The sequence below is a fragment of the Anopheles funestus genome, chromosome 2RL (genome assembly GCF_943734845.2).
Source record: "Anopheles funestus chromosome 2RL, idAnoFuneDA-416_04, whole genome shotgun sequence".
In the NCBI taxonomy this organism is placed as follows: Eukaryota; Metazoa; Arthropoda; class Insecta; order Diptera; family Culicidae; genus Anopheles; species Anopheles funestus.
The window spans coordinates 22,661,676-22,681,154 of NC_064598.1; the positions used below are offsets into that span (position 1 = coordinate 22,661,676).

At 40.0% G+C, this 19,479-nt stretch overlaps 5 protein-coding genes across 12 annotated transcripts; all 5 read right to left on the minus strand.

Annotated features, from left to right (window-relative positions):
* Positions 1-610: 610 nt before the first annotated feature.
* LOC125763863 (CLIP domain-containing serine protease 14D-like) lies at positions 611-2,603 on the minus strand. Its single transcript, XM_049427505.1, has 5 exons — positions 2,293-2,603; positions 2,063-2,227; positions 1,842-2,005; positions 1,508-1,770; positions 611-1,446 (listed from the first exon to the last, which is right to left on the minus strand). The coding sequence occupies exons 1-5, from the start codon at positions 2,324-2,326 to the stop codon at positions 855-857; spliced, it is 1,218 nt and encodes a 405-aa protein (XP_049283462.1). The 5' UTR covers positions 2,327-2,603; the 3' UTR covers positions 611-854.
* Positions 2,604-3,000: 397 nt separating this feature from the next.
* Positions 3,001-5,070, minus strand: LOC125763868 (CLIP domain-containing serine protease 14D-like). The gene is made up of 4 exons (XM_049427516.1): positions 4,410-5,070; positions 4,161-4,333; positions 3,852-4,102; positions 3,001-3,772 (listed from the first exon to the last, which is right to left on the minus strand). The coding sequence occupies exons 1-4, from the start codon at positions 4,480-4,482 to the stop codon at positions 3,175-3,177; spliced, it is 1,095 nt and encodes a 364-aa protein (XP_049283473.1). The 5' UTR covers positions 4,483-5,070; the 3' UTR covers positions 3,001-3,174.
* Positions 5,071-5,333: 263 nt separating this feature from the next.
* Positions 5,334-16,859, minus strand: LOC125763867 (CLIP domain-containing serine protease 14D-like). Of its 6 annotated transcripts, none has more exons than XM_049427512.1 (5): positions 9,956-10,156; positions 9,709-9,872; positions 9,385-9,629; positions 8,907-9,313; positions 5,334-5,662 (listed from the first exon to the last, which is right to left on the minus strand). In XM_049427512.1, exons 1-5 carry the CDS (start codon positions 10,041-10,043, stop codon positions 5,478-5,480), a joined length of 1,089 nt encoding a protein of 362 aa, XP_049283469.1. In that variant the 5' UTR covers positions 10,044-10,156; the 3' UTR covers positions 5,334-5,477. The 6 variants fall into 6 exon arrangements, with proteins under 6 accessions (XP_049283469.1, XP_049283470.1, XP_049283471.1 ...); XM_049427513.1 differs by having other exon boundaries at positions 5,334-5,626; positions 8,871-9,313; XM_049427514.1 differs by having other exon boundaries at positions 5,334-5,599; positions 8,844-9,313.
* On the minus strand, positions 8,564-13,643 carry LOC125763870 (CLIP domain-containing serine protease 14D-like). 2 transcript variants are annotated; one of them, XM_049427520.1, is made up of 5 exons: positions 13,480-13,643; positions 13,233-13,396; positions 12,908-13,152; positions 12,367-12,836; positions 8,564-8,843 (listed from the first exon to the last, which is right to left on the minus strand). In XM_049427520.1, exons 1-5 carry the CDS (start codon positions 13,565-13,567, stop codon positions 8,722-8,724), a joined length of 1,089 nt encoding a protein of 362 aa, XP_049283477.1. In that variant the 5' UTR covers positions 13,568-13,643; the 3' UTR covers positions 8,564-8,721. The 2 variants fall into 2 exon arrangements, with proteins under 2 accessions (XP_049283477.1, XP_049283476.1); XM_049427519.1 differs by lacking the exon at positions 8,564-8,843 and having other exon boundaries at positions 12,242-12,836.
* Positions 15,143-19,280, minus strand: LOC125763869 (CLIP domain-containing serine protease 14D-like). 2 transcript variants are annotated; one of them, XM_049427518.1, is made up of 4 exons: positions 19,109-19,280; positions 16,453-16,616; positions 16,130-16,374; positions 15,143-16,058 (listed from the first exon to the last, which is right to left on the minus strand). In XM_049427518.1, the coding sequence occupies exons 1-4, from the start codon at positions 19,194-19,196 to the stop codon at positions 15,476-15,478; spliced, it is 1,080 nt and encodes a 359-aa protein (XP_049283475.1). In that variant the 5' UTR covers positions 19,197-19,280; the 3' UTR covers positions 15,143-15,475. The 2 variants fall into 2 exon arrangements, with proteins under 2 accessions (XP_049283475.1, XP_049283474.1); XM_049427517.1 differs by lacking the exons at positions 15,143-16,058; positions 16,130-16,374; positions 16,453-16,616 and adding exons at positions 17,846-18,477; positions 18,549-18,793; positions 18,871-19,034 and having other exon boundaries at positions 19,109-19,273.
* Positions 19,281-19,479: the final 199 nt, after the last annotated feature.

Here is a 19,479-nt window from a genome sequence, read left to right on the forward strand (position 1 = left end):
GACCGGTCGGCCGTCTGATGGTCGACCAATGGTTCAGAAAAAGCACAAAAATGAACGACGTAGCTTAGACAGTGGCTTGCTGTGGTTTGGTAGCTTGATGCTGTGCAAAAGAATAAAACACACAATGGAAAACGCACAGTAGAAACTAGGTCATTGCAAACAAATCGGTTATGTGTGTAGCTTTTTAGTAAATTTCACCCAAAAAAAGTGTTAAAGAAATAAAAAATGAAATGCAATAATTGAGCGAATCGAAATATACGGAATATCATTCCTGTCAACTACTCACTAAAAGAAATGTTAGAATAGCTAAGTGTGTAATAATAAAACATTAACAATGGTTTCAACTATTTGGAATTTATTTATTTTTTTCATAAAAAGCATCCACGTAAAATTGTATTTGTACTTACGTTTATTCTTATATTCATAAGAACCTTCTTCACTGGCTGAAGAAAACTTATCTATAGAGATTAATAACTTATGATTTCATTAAAGTAGTTTCATTTTATTAAAGTAGCAGTAGCCAAAAACAATAAATTAAGCAAGAAATTTTCTATGTACGTAGGAACATGAATGTAAGGAATAGGAATAGGAAAAATAAAAACATAATATATTACCGCAAAACAGTTTTGTTGGTTTATTTGTTAAATTGAATCTTTGGAAAACATAATAATTTAGGCATTTGGTTTTCCTCGTGGTGTATTTCGTTTTAGTCTGGTTTTGATAGTAGAAAAAAAATACGAACAATTATATTATCCGAACTAACAAACCCTGATTGTGTACAGCAATTATAAATGTACCGAAATGTGATATTGTATTGCATTACATTGCTTACTAAATGTTGTAAAACGCTGTATCTAACGCATATTGCTTTCAATCCAATCCATATACATCGCGACATTTGTGTAAATGCCCGGATAACCGGGGGTTCCACACTTGTTCAATCCAAAGCTAACGATACCGATCAGATACCAAGCACCGTTTACCTTGGTCATCAGCGGTCCACCTGAATCACCGGTGCACGTATCCTTGTCTCGTACACCACCGGCACACATATGGGTAGCTTTTAAGGAAATCCCAATTCCGCTATATACCGTCGAACAAGTTGCTAAATCCCTCACATTCAGCTCAACTTTTAATTTCTTTTCACTAGCCGAGCTTGTTTCGGTTTTACCCCAGCCGACAGCAAAGCTAGACAATCCTACCCAGTTACGATTACGTACCGATTCCATCACTGGCAGACAGATCGGTCGTATCGTGCGGCTGGTAGGTACATCTTGCTTGAGCCGCATCAGCGCAATATCGTTAGCATGGCTGTTGTCTTGTTCACGGTAATCATTGTGAGCAATGCTATGCTCCACTTCCAGATCGATAGGTGAAGATGAACAGACACCTTGCGAGCAATCGTTCTCTGTGGCAAGATCCCACTCGCCGAGTCGAACCATATGTCTGTGGTCGAAGAGAACAGGTCGTTTGTTTAGTTGTACGAAACTGTTTGAAGCATACCTACACTTGCCATCCTCGAGGAAGTGATTGAACGCAGTGGGCTGCTGTCAGGATGTAGCGTGAGTTTATTAGCGCACCTCCACAGTGAAATTGATAGAAACCCTCCGGTAGCCAATACTGAATGAGTGCGGACCACGGGAACTCCTCCAATTCCGTCGCCTGTCCTCCAACGATACGATCCGACAACTGAATGCCACATTGCGGTGATACGGGCAGATCACTGTTGGTAGACTGTTGTCCACTCGGATCGGTTGTTGCACAACATACCTAGAATGGGTAGATAGTTCCAACACTTTGCACCGTATACACTGTACATCTGACTGGATGTTACAACTCACCAAAGTACGGCGATTAATCTCCCCACACCGGCTGTTTGCTAGGAACCTTCCTTCATCCGGAGTTGTAAAAACCTTGCTGTACAAATCAAGAAGGGGCGGACATTCTCGAAAAGGGATACACGTACCGGGCTTTCCTACAGGATTAACACAGCGTTGCCCATGTTCTGGAGAAGAAATGATTAGATCCACAACGTTGTTTATTTTACGCTTGACAAGTTTACCTAACGTTGCAGCAAAGTTCACTGAAGTTAAGACACATAGCGGCAGCAGACACTGCTGCAGTTGACTTCTCTTCATTATTGTATCGGGTTGCTCTGCCGCAAACACAAGATCGTATGACAACGGTGACAGCACAACTGCCTTCTTTTGCCGGTTAAAAAGAGCTTCTGGAAAGCGGGAATAAACCTAAAATCGCGTATTTTACGAACTTGTTTGACAACATCAACTGTACCAGTGTGCGTATTGTGATAATGCACACATCTCATGTGTTTTTTTGTTGTTGTTGAAAGAAGTATAAACACAAAGTTGCCTCCGGTCAAAGAAATCGGGTTTTCCGTACAGTGAATTTAGCGGTAGTTGTGAAGGCCGACAATATTTACATATTTGTATTATTTCGCACACTGAACTACAGCACCGCGTCACAGCATCCAGCTGCGGGCGCATCATTGTACCACCCAGTGGGCAAGACAGGTCTGAAATGCACACAATATAATATTTGTTCGTTGATTAGCAAACCAAGATCATGTTATTTGAGATCATATTCAGAAAACAAGTTTCATTTTGCCGGAACCACATATTACTATTTTATGTGTGCAACCCTTAAACCATTGGATACTGTCACGAATTTCAGTCGAAATGTAATAAATTCGCCATAAATAATTTTTAAATATTTAGTTTATATGGAGTTATAGTTTATTCTTAACTTTATTAATTAACTTCAGTACGATGTGGCCAAGTATTACGAACGCAGACTGCTTGGCACGACTTGGTCCGCTGGGTCGGCGCTTTATGCGATTACTTTTTGATGCGATCGTGCCGGTGACGACGGAGACTGCCGAAGAAAAGGTCAAGCAAACAGACTGAACAAGGACACACGGTCCGAGGGGCATTGGGATTTTCTAGCAGGGACCACCATTCAAAAACCAACCACACGCTAATATAACATTAATGATGAAAACATATTTATTTTTTTTTATTCAGGTAGAACGGCCTGGCCGTATTGATGACATATTTACTTTGTGTATTATTAAAATCACATAAATTTGACGAACTCGTCTTTTTATACGTGGGTATGTGCTATGTGTTTAGGTTGGAAGGAAAAATATCAGCACAACTAGTTGATGTTATTTTTTATCCATTCCACGTAGTCTGACACTGATGTGTATACACCAGGAACATCAACCGAGCCACACTTTTCCTGTCCCATACTAGCAACCCCAATGAGATAGTAGAAGCCGTAGAAAAACTTCACCAAGCCTCCTCCAGCATCAGCGCTGCAGATTTGTTTGTCTGGTCGATTTCCTAAAGCGCATAACGGAGCTGAATGCCGAAAGCCCGTTTCACACTGCTCCAGTATCGAAGAACACTCCTGGGCGTTTCTCAGTTTAAGGTCTACCTTCAGTTTCTTGGTAACTCTAGTAATATCCGTTGCATATCCCCATCCAGCTACGGTGCTAAAACTATCTGTCATATTTTCATTTCTAATAGATGTTGATAATGGTAGACAGATCGGTTGCACTGTGTCGGTAAAATTAACTTTCTGTACGAAGCGAATCAAAGCAATATCGTTGCAAGTGTTTTTCTTCCGCACATCATACCCATCGTGTACGATGATTGTAGCGATGTTAACATCAACTACGGGATGATTGCAATAACCGTACTCACAATCTTCAACCGTTTCAAGATCCCATTCACCTAGCCGTACCCGGTGGCTGGAAAGGAAATTTAAATAAACATATTTTTAATCAGTACTATAGAACCAGCCAGCCTCTTCTCTCTTCGTTTACTAACACCCTCCATCCAGCAGGAAGGGAACTGACGCAATGGGCAGCAGTTACGATGTGCCCTTGGCTGATAAGCGTTCCACCACAGTGAAAGCCGTAGCTTCCGTCCGGTTTCGCGTACTCAATCAACGCCGTCCAGGGGAAGTCATCGATCTGTGTTAGCTGACCTCCAATAAGGCGCATTGAAGTCCATACTCCACATTCCGGAGCTGATGGTAATTCAAGACGTTCGTCTGGTGGGGAACCAGCACAACATACCTATACAAATCGTTGTTACTTGATTATCTATTAGCTGCAACAGTAATCTCTAACCTACCAAAGGCCTCCTTTCATGTGTACCACAACGACTTTTCAACAAGAATTGTTTTTCCTTGTTTGATACTTCGGCTTGACCAGCAATGTGTAGGAGTACCTCACAGTCCCGCGCAGGAATACACTTGCCCGGTTCACCTGCAGGATTAACACAGAATGCTCCCAGCTGTGTCGTTTCTTCATTTTAAAAGATAAAAATTTTTGTAATTACTATTATAATAATCTGTACATAATAGTGACAGGTTTTATTTACCAGGTATATTAACAGCTTCTAAATGTACAACGCACATCATCACAAGAAAACAGCTTGATTTTAAACCAATCATTTTAAATGCAATTTGTTCTAATCCACCGCAATCCGACAATAGTCTTGTCTAGGTTATACTCTAGCCGTATCAAACTCGCTTTACTGACTACTTCAAACCAACATCATCGATGCTTTTATAGGTACAAAAATTATCTCCTCACAACTACACAGCGGGAGGAAATCCAGAGTAAACCCTCGGGTTTTAATTATCGCACCGTTTTGTTTGTTTCTTTTTGTGTCAAGTTAGACGTTATAACTTCGTTGTTGCGTTGTTTTGATTTTAAATGTTGCGTTTATTATTGAATAATGCAATAGAAATCATAGCGGTGAACAAGAGATACTTCAGAATAATATTTGATTGGATTGAAATGAGTGTAAAAGGTCACAAAATTGTGATTTTGTTACCATCGATGTTGATGATGACGATCATCCCCCTGCCACACGACCAGCAGTACGAAGCTGCTCAAAATCATGCACCAAAATCGCGACCGGCGGACGGCAAGCGACGGGCAAATTTGCTGGATTTAATCATCTGTCTAAGGTTGTCGTTTAAAAGTTATGTACGACGCATTTGAGTGCTATTGGGAAGATTGGTAAAACGATTTTCTGAAGACATTCTTCACTAAATGCTTTAAATGTTCCTCCAGGCTATCGCATACTACTCACTGGCCTCAACTGAAACTTCCGCTCAAAAAAGTCCATGTTGTACAGGTACAGTTTATTTGATTCTTTCTTTAAATACGAGCATATATACAAAATGAAAAATTAAATTTACGACATATCTTCGACAAATCTCACTAATAGCTTAACGTAAGGTGCAACAGCATTGTTTCTTTTTTTACACTTTCGCAAATTATTGAACACATGATCTTCTTTCTTCCGATCAAATTTTATTACACATCTCAGAACATCTTCTTTTACAGAATTTAGTTATGGAAAATTTGCGTAAAACGCGCTGACACCTCTGTTCCACATGGCACAGTATTCATGCACGGTAAATAATGGTCTGCGGTTCTAGTAGATATTGTCCTTTATCCAATCAATATACTCTGCCACGTTCGTGTACACACCCGGAACACCAGCCGTGCCGCAGTTAGATGGTCCAAAGCTGACCACACCGATCAAATACCACGAACCTGCATGCTGACGCATCAGAGGACCACCTGAATCACCATTGCACGTGTCCTTTCCGCGCACACCTCCGGCACACATGTGCATCGTTTTCAACAAAACTCTGTACAACTGATATATTGATTGACACTCTCGCAAGCTCATGATATTCAATTCAACTATCATCTTCTGCTCGCTTGCCTTTCCTGTTTCCGTTATACCCCAACCAGCAGCATAACTCGATTGCCCGACATGATCACGATTACGAAGCGATTCACTCAACGGAAGACAAATCGGTCTTATTGTTTCAGAGTACTGTACCGGTCGGGTGAAACGAATCAGCGCAATATCGTTAGCATTGCTCGCATCCTTCGGGTTATACTTTTCGTGGACAACAATTTCATCTATGTTCATATCGATCGGCGCATTAGAACAAATGCCTTCCTGACAATCAGTGGCCGTAGCTAAATCCCATTCACCGAGACGTACACGATGGCTGTTGAAAATTTATAAGAAAACTTACACAATAATGAAATAGTTGGCGAAGATCTTCATTAATACTTACACCGGAAAAAGATTATCTATTGATACGATGCAGTGAGCAGCAGTAACAACATAACGCTCATTGATAAGTGTCCCTCCACAATGGAAACCTAAGCTTCCATCTGCCTTCCGAAACTCGATCAACGCTGTCCACGGAAACTCATCGATATTTGCAACTTGGCCACCAACGATACGAGCGGTCATTTGCATGCCGCAGTTTGGAGTCTCTGGCAACGAAGATCTCTGACTGGTCGCTGCACAACATACCTGTGATCATGACGATACAAGGAAAATTGACTTCCGACCATTTATTAGAATAGAAAATTAAACTTCAGATTTCTTACCAAAGATTTCCCTTGCAACACTCCACATCGGCTTTGCGCTAGAAACTCTGTATCCTCTAGTGTATTGATTGGTTTATCGTAGATGTCGACGATTGGTTTGCATTTTCGGAAGGGAATACACTTTCCCGGTTCTCCTACCGGATTTACACAGCTTTCACCCACCTGTAGCGAAACTTCAATAAACAAAAATCATTTGAAAATAATGAACAAACCGCAAAGAATTTGTTTAATGCAGACCGATCGCTCCAACACTTTGCACTGCCAAACACACAAGACTGACCAAAGGAAAACTCCATCGGTACAAGTTCACTCGGTGAAACATCATCTTATGACAATTTGAATCAATTGTACGACTGAACTCCGTCTAGTCCAACGCTTGATTGGAGACTGATGTTCATCAATATTATCACTACTTATACAAAGCATAGATCTGGACTATTTCATAGAAATGTATTAATGTCAATATTTGATTTGCAACAAATATGTGCTTCCTCTGACTATTCTACATGCTGCACTGCGTGCAAGGTCAGCTACGCACGGATCTGCTCTTCAAATCAATTCAAGGAATTCTATAATGCATGTTTTGAAAATACAGTCGGTTAGCAGTAACGTCTTGCAATACATGATGAATGAATCTCGAGATTAGATTAACTCTCAAAGTAGGTAGAACGAAGTTAAACACATCTGGTAAGTATACTGTGGTAGAGCATTAATTGGTATGATCGCGATATTCATTGTAATGTTAACAGCCGAAATACATTTCTTAATGATTTTTGTATAATTTTATTATGTTTTTGTCTCGACATAAAGAGTACTAATGCTGTACATTTTTCTCATGTTAAGATCCCGTCTGTTTACGTCTTAAAAGATAGCATGTGTTGCTATTCAAGCGAAAACAAAGATCAGCAAGCAAGCAACATAGCAATAACAAACAAACATCGGATGGAAGAAGACAATGCAATATTAAGAAATGTAATCAGAAAATTAATATACCAATAATATGCAAGCTCAAACCAAGATCGACAAAAACAATTCACGAGAATTAGACTGTTTCTTCTTCTTCTTCTTCTTGGCTTAACGACCTTACAGGTCACGCCGTCCATTTCTGGCTTACTAGACTTATATTACCACGTAGCCGGATAGTCAGTCCTTGCTACGGGGGGACGGTCCGGATGGGATTAGACTGTTTACGGTTCGTAATTAGATCTGTTTACAGAGTGCCTGGACAACTTCCACATCGCTCGCTCTACCCGATGCAATGCAATGAAAAAATCCTTATGGACGAAAACAGCATAAAAATGATGATCGCGAAAGCTCAAACAACCAGAACCAGAAAGTGAACAGCAAAACCAGAAACAGTTAGGTGTGTGATTGATTGAATTGTAAAAGCGCGTCTTAAAGGCTCAGCTACGTTAAGAAGATGATAAACTTTCTCAATCTTTTGTTTGGTAGAAAATCATTGGTCGTTCGTATCAGATTACAGTATATATTGCCGACGGTGCTGTGAAGGCTTGTGTGCAGATATATACTACGGCTGATATTATGAGAAAGTGAAGATTATTTACTGATCATAGCATCTATGGCGTGCTACCAACAAACCAAAGTAAAGTGAATATGCCAATCACACTGCATATTGGGAACAGTTTAATATCGTGATCGATCGAAACAACAGGAAAGATCGCATTTTTCCTAAGTTGGTACTATCAACAGTGCTTCTATTGACGCATCGCGTATAAAAATATGCTTTAAGCACGTATAAAATGAAGAGAATCATTTCTTATCATTCGCAGTCGAACTTATTTTTTGTCAGATTCAATAAAATTGTTTCATTAATTAGCTAACCCTTCCTCGAAATAGAAAAACGTTTGTTGCAAATTGGATTTCTGAAAATTTCAGAATTTCAAAAAAACGGAAATCGTCAACTGAAATCACATTACAGGCTGTCGGAATAATTAGATATGCGAAAATTTTGAATTGCTTTGCCCTATCTGGCAAACTAACATTTTTTTTATGTGTGGGTCTGAACATGCTACCTCGAAATTGATCATCTTTTTTGTCATAATTTCTTAATTAATTTAATGTTACACTTTTAAATTACATGGATTCTTGAACACATGACGATATTTCTTCAGATTTATTGCACATCTCAGAACATCATCCTTCGAAGCAGCTTGGCGATATATTCAGTCCAAAGAGCTCCACATGTCACCCCTGCTCCACATGTCACGTTGCGCATGCACGGTAAATAATGGTCTGCTGTTCTAGTCGATATTGTCCTGTATCCAATCAACATACTCTGCCACGTTCGTGTACACACCCGGTACACCAGCCGTGCCGCATGCCTTCAATCCAAAGCTGACCACACCGATCAAATACCACGAACCTCCATAACGACGCATCAGAGGACCACCCGAATCTCCATTGCACGTGTCCTTTCCGCGGACACCTCCGGCACACATGTGTATCGTTTTTAACAAAACTGAATAAGACTGAAATATTGATTGACACTCTTGCAAGCTCATGATATTCAATTCAACTATCATCTTCTTCTCGCTCGTCGTTCTAGCTTCCGTTTTACCCCAACCAGCAGCATGAGCTGTATGTCCGACATGATCACGATTACGAAGCGATTCACTTAAAGGAAGACAAATTGGTCGTATTGTTTTTGAGTACTGTACCGGTCGGGTGAAACGAATCAGCGCAATATCGTTGGCATTGCTGTTATCACAAGAACCATATTTTTTGTGAACTACAATATCCTCGATATCCAGATCAATCGGTGTATCGGTGCATATATCCTCCTGACAATCAGTGGCCGTAGCTAAATCCCATTCACCGAGACGTACACGATGGCTGTTGAGAAACGGTTGAAATTTTACAATAATCCCATGTGTTGGTTGGTGAAGGACTTCATTAATACTTACACCTTCCACATACCATTTATTGGCATGACACAATGAGCAGCAGTAACAACATAACGCTCATTGATAAGTGTCCCTCCACAATGGAAACCAAAGCTTCCGTCATACCTTTTAAACTCGATCAACGCTGTCCACGGAAACTCATCAATCTTTGCAACTTGGCCACCAACGATACGATCGGTCATTTGCATGCCACAGTTTGGAGTCTCTGGCAGTAAAGATCTCTGCCTGGTCGCTGCACAACATACCTGTGATTATGACGAGGTAACTAAAATTGAGCCTCCGATAAATTTATTAAACTAGAAACTAAAACTTCAGATTTCTTACCAAAGATTTCCATTGCAGCATACCACACTGACTCTGCGTTAGAAACTCTGTATCCTCGTGTGTCTTGATTGGTTTATAGTAGATGTCAACAAGTGGTTTGCATTCTCGGAAGAGAATGCATTTGCCCGATTGTCCTGCAGGATTTACACAGCTTTCACCCAGTTCTAGCAAGTTTTCAATAAACAAGAATGATTTAAAAATAACGTAAGTGAAATGTAATTAACTTTGAATTTGATCTTATCCATACCGAGCGCTCCAACACTTTGCATTGCCAAACACACTAAACTGACCAATGGAAAACTCCATCGGTACAAGTTCACTCGGTGAAACATCATCTTGCGACAATTTGAATCAATTGTACTAGCGAACTCCGTCTAGTTCAACGCTTGATCGGAGACTGATGTTCATCAATATTATCACTACTTATACAAAGCATAGATCTGGACTATTTCATAGAAATGTATTATACAATAATATTATTTGACTTCCAACAAATATGTGCTTCCTCTGACTATTCTACATGTTGCACTGCGTGTAAGGTCAGCTACGCACGGATCTGATCTTTAAATCAATTCAAGGAATTCTATAAGGCATGTTTTGAAAATACAGTCGGTTGGCAGTAACGTCTTGCAAAACATGAGGATTAAATCTCGAGATTAGATTAACTCTCAAAGTGTATTGAAGCTAAACACATCTGGTAAGTATGGTGTGGTCTAACTTTAATGTTTATTTTCGCAATATATATTCTTTTAGTTTTGATTTTTCGTTCAATATTAATTTCTATTACATACATAATCTTGACTGTCTTTTTAATTACGGTTCATTTTTAATATCTTTCTTCAGTGTGTCTTCCTCTGAGCTTCCTATTTTTGTTTCCTGTTTGCAAACTGTCGGCAATGCAGCCGTGCTATGCTAGGGCGTATAACCATGTCTCTCTGTGAACGACTTCCATGCGTGATGGTAGCTGTAAAACGTAGAATAAAATTCTTCCGTAAGTGCGAGAGGACCTTCGGCTATACACCGTGCACTCCGTGACTGCGGCTACTTGGTAAAAATAAGACTAGTAGAAAAGATATGGCGGACATAAATTTGAGGTCGTTAAGCCAAGAATAAGAAAAAGTTTTGAGACTTTTGAAGTTCCGAGGCAGTTTCACGTACTATTTGACAATTCACGTTGTCGTCGTCGATCCTGAGTAAGGATGTACCTGGAAACTGGAAAAGTGGACATTGAAATGAGCCGGAAGCATTGTGACGAGGAGCATTGGGTACTGTCTGAGAAGTTTAATGTGAACTAGGAAGGTTTATCGATGTTATGATTGATTTAGATTCCCAAGACGGGAACAAATCCCATGAATGTAGGAATATGTAGGTGGGTTGGTTCAATTCAGTGCTTTATTGATTTGCAACCGCTTCGTTGCGCTGCTCCGATGCGACTCTCCGCGCACACTTCTTTAGCGCTCGTTTTTAGGTTAAATGCTATAATAATTATAGCACAGTACCCGCGCAACATTTTCTTCTTCTCTTCTACATGAATGCATGCTGGAAATGAAACACAAAATGATCAGTTATGATTCGAGAATTGATGATCCATTAAGGTTGTTTTATTCCATTCAATTGACTGTCAAGCTGATCTGTGTGCAGAAACTCTGGACCACGAAGGATGCACACAGCCTTAGGAAGTAGTGTTGGCGCAACGGATGCAATTAGAACGGAAGTAGTTTATCAAGCAACCCGCAAGATTGGATCAAAATCGTATCGCAAGACAGCCGTGATAGCAAGATAGTGAATTACAGTATCAGGTACAGGTGTACGTGAAGAATGCATAGTTAATGAGAACGGCTGATAGCGACACTCGAAATCTAAATGTGTCAGAAGGGTTAACCATGGCGAGGTTGGAATATTGTGGATCGTTTTTGAAAGAAAGTTATATTCATTCATTGGTTCTGGAGCGCCATGTAAAATATGCCTGGGAATACCATTGTGGTGAAGTGCGGCCCGTTTTTTCTCGGTGGAATTAGGCTGGAAGCGTCTTGGAAGCGTGAATGTCACAGCGGAATCTTCAAAATGCTTATTGATGCCACCACTTACTCGTTGTTTGCTTATTATTATTAGAGTAAAAATATCGTAAAGATTTGGCATTGGATTTGATATCCAATCCTGTTGTTTACTACTTGCGCTGATACCATATCCATTACCGGAAAACACATGTAGAACACGTTATGTCCTTGTTACGTTCTTGCGAAGCAAATGTTACTATTTAGAACAAGAAAAGAATACTATTTAGTACCTACAATCAAACATATTTTACCAATTCACGTATTTCTTAGGTGACCCGCTTTCCCGCTTAGGACACACATTACTGCAAGTAAGCGAGTGAATTGAGCTCCGAGTAATAATTACATTTTTTCGTTTTTTTCATGAAACATGCTCGTACATCTGAAAATAAATGTTCTTAAACAACTAAAATAGAATATCACAGTGATATCGTCGGAACTTTCGACAACTTGTGTTTATTTTACGAACTCCTTCCACATTCTTAGTAAATGTTGTCTTTTATCCAATCGACATACTCTGCCACGTTCGTATACACACCCGGTACACCGGCCGTGCCGCATTTCTTCAATCCAAAGCTGACCACACCAATCAAATACCACGAACCTGCATGCTGACGCATCAGAGGACCACCCGAATCTCCATTGCACGCGTCCTTTCCCCGCACACCTCCGGCACACATGTGTGTTGCTTTCACCGAGATTCTAAGGCGCTGATAAACTGATGCACACTCTTCTAAGCTTGTGATGTTCATCTCAACTACCATCTTTTTCTCGCTCGCCGTTCCAGTTTCCGTTTTACCCCAACCAGCAGCATGAGCTGTATGTCCGACATGATCACGATTACGAAGCGATTCACTTAAAGGAAGACAAATTGGTCGTATTGTTTCAGAGTACTGTACCGGCCGAGTGAAACGAATCAGCGCAATATCGTTGGCATTGCTCGGATCCTTCGAGTAAATTTTTTTGTGAACGACAATCTCCTCGATATCCAGATCAATCGGTGCTTTGGAGCATATATCCTCCTGACAATCAGTGACCGTAGCTAAATCCCATTCACCGAGACGTACACGATGGCTGTTAAGAAACGGTTGGAATTTTACAATAATCCCATGTGGTGGTTAGTGAAGGACTTCATTGATACTCACACCTTCCACTTACTATTTGTTGGCATGACACAATGAGCAGCAGTAACAACATAACGCTCATTGATAAGTGTTCCTCCACAATGGAAATCAAAGCTTCCATCTCCCTTCCGAAACTCGATCAACGCTGTCCACGGAAACTCATCGATCTTTGCAATTCGGCCACCAACGATACGATCGGTCATTTGCATGCCACAGTTTGGAGTCTCTGGCAACGAAGATCTCTGACTGGTCGCTGCACAACATACCTGTGATCATGACAATACAAGGGAAAGTGAATATTTCCAAACTTTTATTAAACTACATAACTACACTTCAAACCACTCACCAAAGTTTTCCTTTGCAACATACCACACCTGGTCTGAGTTAGAAACTCTATTTCGTTCGGAGTATTGATTGGTTTATAGTAGATGTCGACGATTGGTTTGCATTCTCGGAAGGGAATACACTGTCCCGGTTCTCCTAGCGGATTTACACAGCTTTCACCCAGTTCTAGCAAGTTTTCAATAAACAAAAATCATTTAAAAATAACGTCAGTGAAATGTAATTAACCTAGAATTTGATCTTATGCATACCGAGCGCTACTACATTTTGCACTGCCAAACACACAAGACTGACCAATGGAAAACTCCATCGTAACAGATTTACAATATTGAATATCATTTTGCGATAGTTGTGAACGCTCCTGTCACTGACCGTCCGTCTAGTTCAACGCTTGGTCGGAGACTGATGTTCATCAATATTATCACTTCGTATAAGAAGCATAGATCTTGCGAATTATACATCGTTCTGTTGTAAAACTATAATATTTGATTTGCAACAAATATGTGCTTCCTCTGACTATTCTACATGTTGCACTGCGTGCAAGGTCAGCTACGCACGCAGCTGCTAATCAATTGATGGGAATTCTACATATAATGCATGTTTTGAAAATACAGTCGGTTAGCAGTAACGTCTTGCAATACATGATGAATGAATCTCGAGATTAGATTGACTCTCAAAGTAGAATGCAGTTAAACACATCTGGTAAGTATAGTGTGGTAGAGCATTAATTGGTATAATCGCGATATTCATTGTAATGTTAACAGCCGAAATACATTTCTTAATGAGTATGTTCTTTATGTATGGAAAGAGTGACGTTAAATGTTTTAGAATCATCGAGAATTTAATAACTATCAAAGATCATTAGTTGTTTAGTCTAGATAGCTGGGGATGCGTTGGACTGCGAAATTGACAATGTTATAAACAGCACGTCAAATAGAATATTTCAAGTGATTGAAATTGCATGACATGCAACAAAATATTGAAGCCAATAAAATATGTAGTTGGTAAATAAACAACATATAAAATACAACCTATTTATTTAGATAAGTTATTTAGGTGCGGCCACACAAACTAGAATGTCAAAATAATGAAAACCAAATATTTTACCGGTGCTGTAAGTGTGATAAAATTAATTAAAACTGTGGAAAATTCTTCTTTTATTATACAATCAAATCTTTCATATTTATCAATACCGTATCTATTGATGAAATAACAAAAACAATGGAATTTAGGAAGAGGCCATAAAACTGATAGCAAACTATTAGCTCAGAGCTATCTATAGTATTAGCGCCGAGCTATTAAGAGGGGTTGTTCATCTGCTCAAATTTTGGATAAATGCTGACAATTGGCATATAACTCTTATATTTTTTTAAGCAATTTCATTTATAGCTGCAATACATAATTGTGCGATAAGTTTCACACATGATCTTTGTTGGCTGTTTTGTCTGCGCCTTCATTTCCTGTTATGCCTCAACGGTCGTAGATCGTAGAAAAGCGGTGATCTAAGTTGGGTTGAGAAAATTTTAAGCATCTACATGTAAGGATCCTTAGATCTTCCTCACTCTAGAGAGCCCTATAGACTTGGGCTATTGGTAAAAATATTGTTAGCTTTGGTGGAAATTATTGCTTTGTCCGCTGTAAGGATCATGGCAAGGGCGTGTGCTGAAAAGATGCGGATATTATCCGGGAGTTCTATCCATTATCGAAACGATCACGGATCCTGCTCCATTGTCTGAGGGAGACCCGTTGTTGTAGATTTGACGGTGATCAGGATACTTGTTTTATAAAAGCTACTTGAAAAGTTGGTAAGTGATCCTAACATTAACTTGCGATCTACGACCAACCTCTGTGTGATGATATGAGCGAAAGTAAGCAGATCACTTTCGGAAATCAGCATGAGAAAGCGAAGCTGAATATTTTTCAAATTTCTGTTTATTTATCCATACTATTTCGATCATTTACAGCTATTTTAGAATTAGCCTCATAAAATTTAATAAATATCTATCGATTTGCCAGATTTTTTTCCATATCCTAACATTTTGAACAAGATTTTAATGATTTTTTGTGATTTGCTCAGTATAGGCACAATGAGCATCGAAAGGAAATTTTGAATCAAAGATCACTCCTGCAAAAGCCTATGGTTCAATTCAAAATATGCATTCTCGGTATAAATTTTACACAATATGTGCTATCACCCCTGCTCCACATATCATGTTGCGCATGTACGGTAATTATTCGGCTGTTGTTCTAGTAGATATTGTCCTGTATCCAATCGACATACTTTGCCACCTTCGTGTACACACTCGGTACACCAGCCGTACCGCAGTTTGATGGTCCAAAGCTGTTCACACCGATCAAATACCACGAACTTTCATGCTGACGCATCAGAGGACCACCCGAATCACCAACACACGTACCGTGCTCGAGCATACCTCCGGCACACATGTGTGTCGCGTTCAGCGAAACTCTATGAAAGGATTCACACTTTTGCAATCTCATGATATTCAAGTCAACGACCATCTTCTTTTCGCTTGCCATATCAGTTTCCGTTTTACCCCAACCGGCCACATAACTCTTCTTTCCGACATGGTTATGATAGCGCAGCGATTCACTTAACGGAAGACAAATCGGTCTTATTGTCTCAGAGTACTGTACCGGTCGGGTGAAACGAATCAGCGCAATATCGTGAGCTTTATTGTCACTGCATGGGAGAAAATATTTGTGTACAACAATCTTCTCAATGTCCATATCGATCGGCGCATTAGAACAGATGCCATCCTGACAATCTTTGACCTTTGCTAAATTCCATTCACCAAGTCGTACACGATGGCTGCCGAGAATTGATAAAAATTTAACAATCATCGCATGTGTTGGTTGACGAAGGTCTCCATTAATACTTACACCTTCCAGAGACGCCTTGTCGACATCATACAATGTGCAGCAGTAACAACATAACGCTCATTGATAAGTGTCCCTCCACAATGGAAACTAAAGCTTCCGTTATACATCTGAAACTCGATCAACGCCGTCCACGGAAACTCATTGATCTGTGTAGGCTGACCACTAAGGAGACGATCGAACAAAGGTACGCCGCAGTGCGGAGGCTCTGGCAATGAAGATCTCTGACTGGAGGCTGCACAACATACCTGTGATTATGACGATGTAACTAAATTGAGCCTCCGATAAATTCATAAAACTAGAAACTTAAACTTCAGATTTCTTACCAAAGATTTCCATTGCAGCATACCACACTGACTCTGCGTTAGAAACTCTGTATCCTCGTGTGTCTTGATCGGTTTATTGTAGATGTCAATAAGTGGTTCGCATTCTCGGAAGAGAATACATTTGCCTGATTGTCCTGCAGGATTTACACAGCTTTCACCCAGTTCTAGCAAGTTTTCAATAAACAAAAATGATTTTAAAATAACGTAAGTGAAATGTAATTAACTTTGAATTTGATCTTATGCATACCGAGCGCTACTACATTTTGCACTACTAAACACACAAGACCGACCAATGGAAAACTCCATCGGTACAAGTTCACTCTGTGAGACATCCTCTTGCGACAATTTAAATCAATTGTACGATTGAACTCCGTCTAGTTTAACGCTTGATCGGAGACTGATGTTCATCAATATTATCACTACTTATACAAAGCATAGATCTGGACTATTTCATAGAAGTGTACTATAAAATAACAATATTTGATTTCCAACAAATATGTTCTTCCTCTGACTATTCTACATGTTGCACTGCGTGCAAGGTCAGCTACGCACGGATCTGCTCTTCAAATCAATTCAAGGAATTCTATAAGGCATGTTTTGAAAATACAGTCGGTTAGCAGTAACGTCTTGCAATACATGATGAATGAATCTCGAGATTAGATTGACTCGCAAAGTAGAATGCAGTTAAACACATCTGGTAAATATGGTGTGGTACAGCCTTAATTGGTATGATCGCGATATTCATGCTAACGTCAACAGCCGAAATACATTTCCTAATGATCTTGTTCTTGATACATTTGGTTAAACGATCGCTCTTTTGCATAATTTTGTGATGTTAATGTCTCGACATAAAGAGTACTAATGCTGTTCCATAAATATTTTTCTCATGTTAGGTCCCATTATTTATGTTACCCTTGATTCAAAGCAAAATGTATGATTCTCAGAGATTTTTGTTTTATTCGTGAAGAACGGCCTCACCGTACTGATAATGATTCTTAGAGATTAACGGACACAAATCAACAGAACCGTGTATGATAATATGGCTGTAACTATAAGGTCTGTATGTCGTCTATTGTTGAATGCAACTCTTGTTCATATGTTGCTTACGAATCACATTGCAATGTATGACTTTTTTCGGAGTTTGCTGACATCATCACTGCTTCTCTTGTCACTAGATAGACAGGACACATTTTGCAGTTGAACTTCTGATGCAAGCGCAACGTTCGATAGCTCAATAACTCTTCAAGGTTGGGTTGATCGTCATCGAAATAGATGCAAGAGCTCTACTAAACTACTTGACCTTTTTTGCGGAGTCTGAAACAAATGACCATTTCTCTGAGACAAGTGAAAACAAAAAACACAACACGATATTATTATATGTACGTTGGAAAAATCGGTAACTTGTGTTTATTTTGCGAACTCCTTCCACTTTCTTAGTAAATGTTGTCCCTTATCCAATCAACATACTCTGCCACGTTCGTATACACACCCGGTACACTAGCCGTGCCGCATTTCTGTGGTCCAAAGCTGACCACACCGATTAAATACCACGAACCTGCAAGCTGACGCATCAGAGGACCACCAGAATCACCACTGCACGTGTCCTTTCCGCGCACACCTCCGGCACACATGTGTGTCGCTTTTAACAAAACACCACTCCGCTGATAAACGGATGCACACTTTTCTAAGCTTGTGATGTTCAACTCAACCTTCAGCTTCTTCTCGCTTGCCGTTTCAGTTTCCGTTTTACCCCAACCAGCAGCATAACTCGATTGTCCGACATGATCACGATTACGAAGCGATTCACTCAACGGAAGACAAATTGGTCTTATTGTCTCAGAGTACTGTACCGGTCGGGTGAAACGAATCAGCGCAATATCGTTGGCATTGCTCTGATCCTTCGAGTCATATTTTTTGTGAACTACAATCTCCTCGATATCCAGATCAATCGGTTCCTTATAACAGATGCCATTCTCACAATCAGTGGCCGTAGCTAAATCCCATTCACCGAGACGTACACGATGGCTGCCGAGAATTGATGAAAATTTAACAATCATCGCATGTGTTGGCTGTTGAAGGACTTCATTAATACTTACACCTTCCAGAGACGCCTTTGCGACATAACACAATGAGCAGCAGTAACAATATAACGCTCATTGATAAGTGTCCCTCCACAATGGAAACTAAAGCTTCCATCTGATTTCTGGAACTCGATCAACGCCGTCCACGGAAACTCATTGATCTGTGTAGGCTGACCACCAAAGACACGATCGGATAGTTGTGTGCCGCAGTTTAGAGGCTCTGGCAACGAAGATCTCTGGCTGGAGGCTGCACAACATACCTGGAGTCATGACAATATAAAGAAAATTGACTTCCGACCTTTTATTAGAATAGAAACTTAAACTTCAAACCACTTACCAAAGTTTTCCTTTGCAACAATCCACATCGGCTTTGCATTAGAAACTCTGTATCCTCGTGTGTATTGATTGGTTTATTGTAGATGTCGACGATTGGTTTGCATTCTCGGAAGAGAATACACTTTCCCGGTTCTCCTACCGGATTTACACAGCTTTCACCCAGTTCTAGCAAAATTTCAATAAACGAAAATGATTTGAAAATAATTTACAACCCACTTCGAATATGTTCTTATGCATACCCAGAGCTACTACACTTGATACTGTCCACCACACAATACTAATGAGAGCAAGACTCCATTGGGACCGGTTCACACCACGAAACATCATTTTGCGATAATTTGGTATGCCCTTGCAAACTGACACCACCGTTGCGGCCAACGGATCGAGAAAGACTATTGTAAAGCAAACATTTCAAACATGAGCAAGTGTTGACAGCATCCCTACCGAACACTGTTGCCGTGATTGCGCGTGATATGCTGTGTACAACAACCAGTTTGTAGAAGACCAGTTTTGTATTCATTTGACCTCTGATAATGTTTTGTTTCATTTTTTTGGCCTGGATTTCCGACAGAGGTGAACAATTGACCAACTCAAAGTGCTTTACACGATG

What these genes read in the sequence shown, in the direction of transcription:
- LOC125763870 (XM_049427520.1), bottom strand. Translation starts at nt 13,567, where the DNA reads ATGATATTCAATATTGTAAATCTGTTACGATGGAGTTTTCCATTGGTC. An exon ending in TGTTGCAAAGGAAAACTTTG is followed by an intron (nt 13,153 to 13,232) that starts GTGAGTGGTTTG and finishes TCATGATCACAG; the next exon opens with GTATGTTGTGCAGCGACCAG. An exon ending in ACAAATAGTAAGTGGAAGGT is followed by an intron (nt 12,837 to 12,907) that starts GTGAGTATCAAT and finishes GTTTCTTAACAG; the next exon opens with CCATCGTGTACGTCTCGGTG.
- LOC125763868 (XM_049427516.1), bottom strand. Translation starts at nt 4,482, where the DNA reads ATGATTGGTTTAAAATCAAGCTGTTTTCTTGTGATGATGTGCGTTGTA. An exon ending in CACATGAAAGGAGGCCTTTG is followed by an intron (nt 4,103 to 4,160) that starts GTAGGTTAGAGA and finishes CGATTTGTATAG; the next exon opens with GTATGTTGTGCTGGTTCCCC. An exon ending in CTTCCTGCTGGATGGAGGGT is followed by an intron (nt 3,773 to 3,851) that starts GTTAGTAAACGA and finishes TTTCCTTTCCAG; the next exon opens with CCACCGGGTACGGCTAGGTG.
- LOC125763863 (XM_049427505.1), bottom strand. Translation starts at nt 2,326, where the DNA reads ATGAGATGTGTGCATTATCACAATACGCACACTG. An exon ending in TTATCACAATACGCACACTG is followed by an intron (nt 2,228 to 2,292) that starts GTACAGTTGATG and finishes CCCGCTTTCCAG; the next exon opens with AAGCTCTTTTTAACCGGCAA. An exon ending in CTTCCTCGAGGATGGCAAGT is followed by an intron (nt 1,447 to 1,507) that starts GTAGGTATGCTT and finishes CTTCGACCACAG; the next exon opens with ACATATGGTTCGACTCGGCG.
- LOC125763869 (XM_049427517.1), bottom strand. Translation starts at nt 19,196, where the DNA reads ATGATGTTTCGTGGTGTGAACCGGTCCCAATGGAGTCTTGCTCTCATT. An exon ending in ATCAAGTGTAGTAGCTCTGG is followed by an intron (nt 19,035 to 19,108) that starts GTATGCATAAGA and finishes AAATTTTGCTAG; the next exon opens with AACTGGGTGAAAGCTGTGTA. An exon ending in TGTTGCAAAGGAAAACTTTG is followed by an intron (nt 18,794 to 18,870) that starts GTAAGTGGTTTG and finishes TCATGACTCCAG; the next exon opens with GTATGTTGTGCAGCCTCCAG.
- LOC125763867 (XM_049427509.1), bottom strand. Translation starts at nt 6,785, where the DNA reads ATGATGTTTCACCGAGTGAACTTGTACCGATGGAGTTTTCCTTTGGTC. An exon ending in GCAAAGTGTTGGAGCGATCG is followed by an intron (nt 6,634 to 6,697) that starts GTCTGCATTAAA and finishes TGTTTATTGAAG; the next exon opens with TTTCGCTACAGGTGGGTGAA. An exon ending in TGTTGCAAGGGAAATCTTTG is followed by an intron (nt 6,384 to 6,460) that starts GTAAGAAATCTG and finishes TCATGATCACAG; the next exon opens with GTATGTTGTGCAGCGACCAG.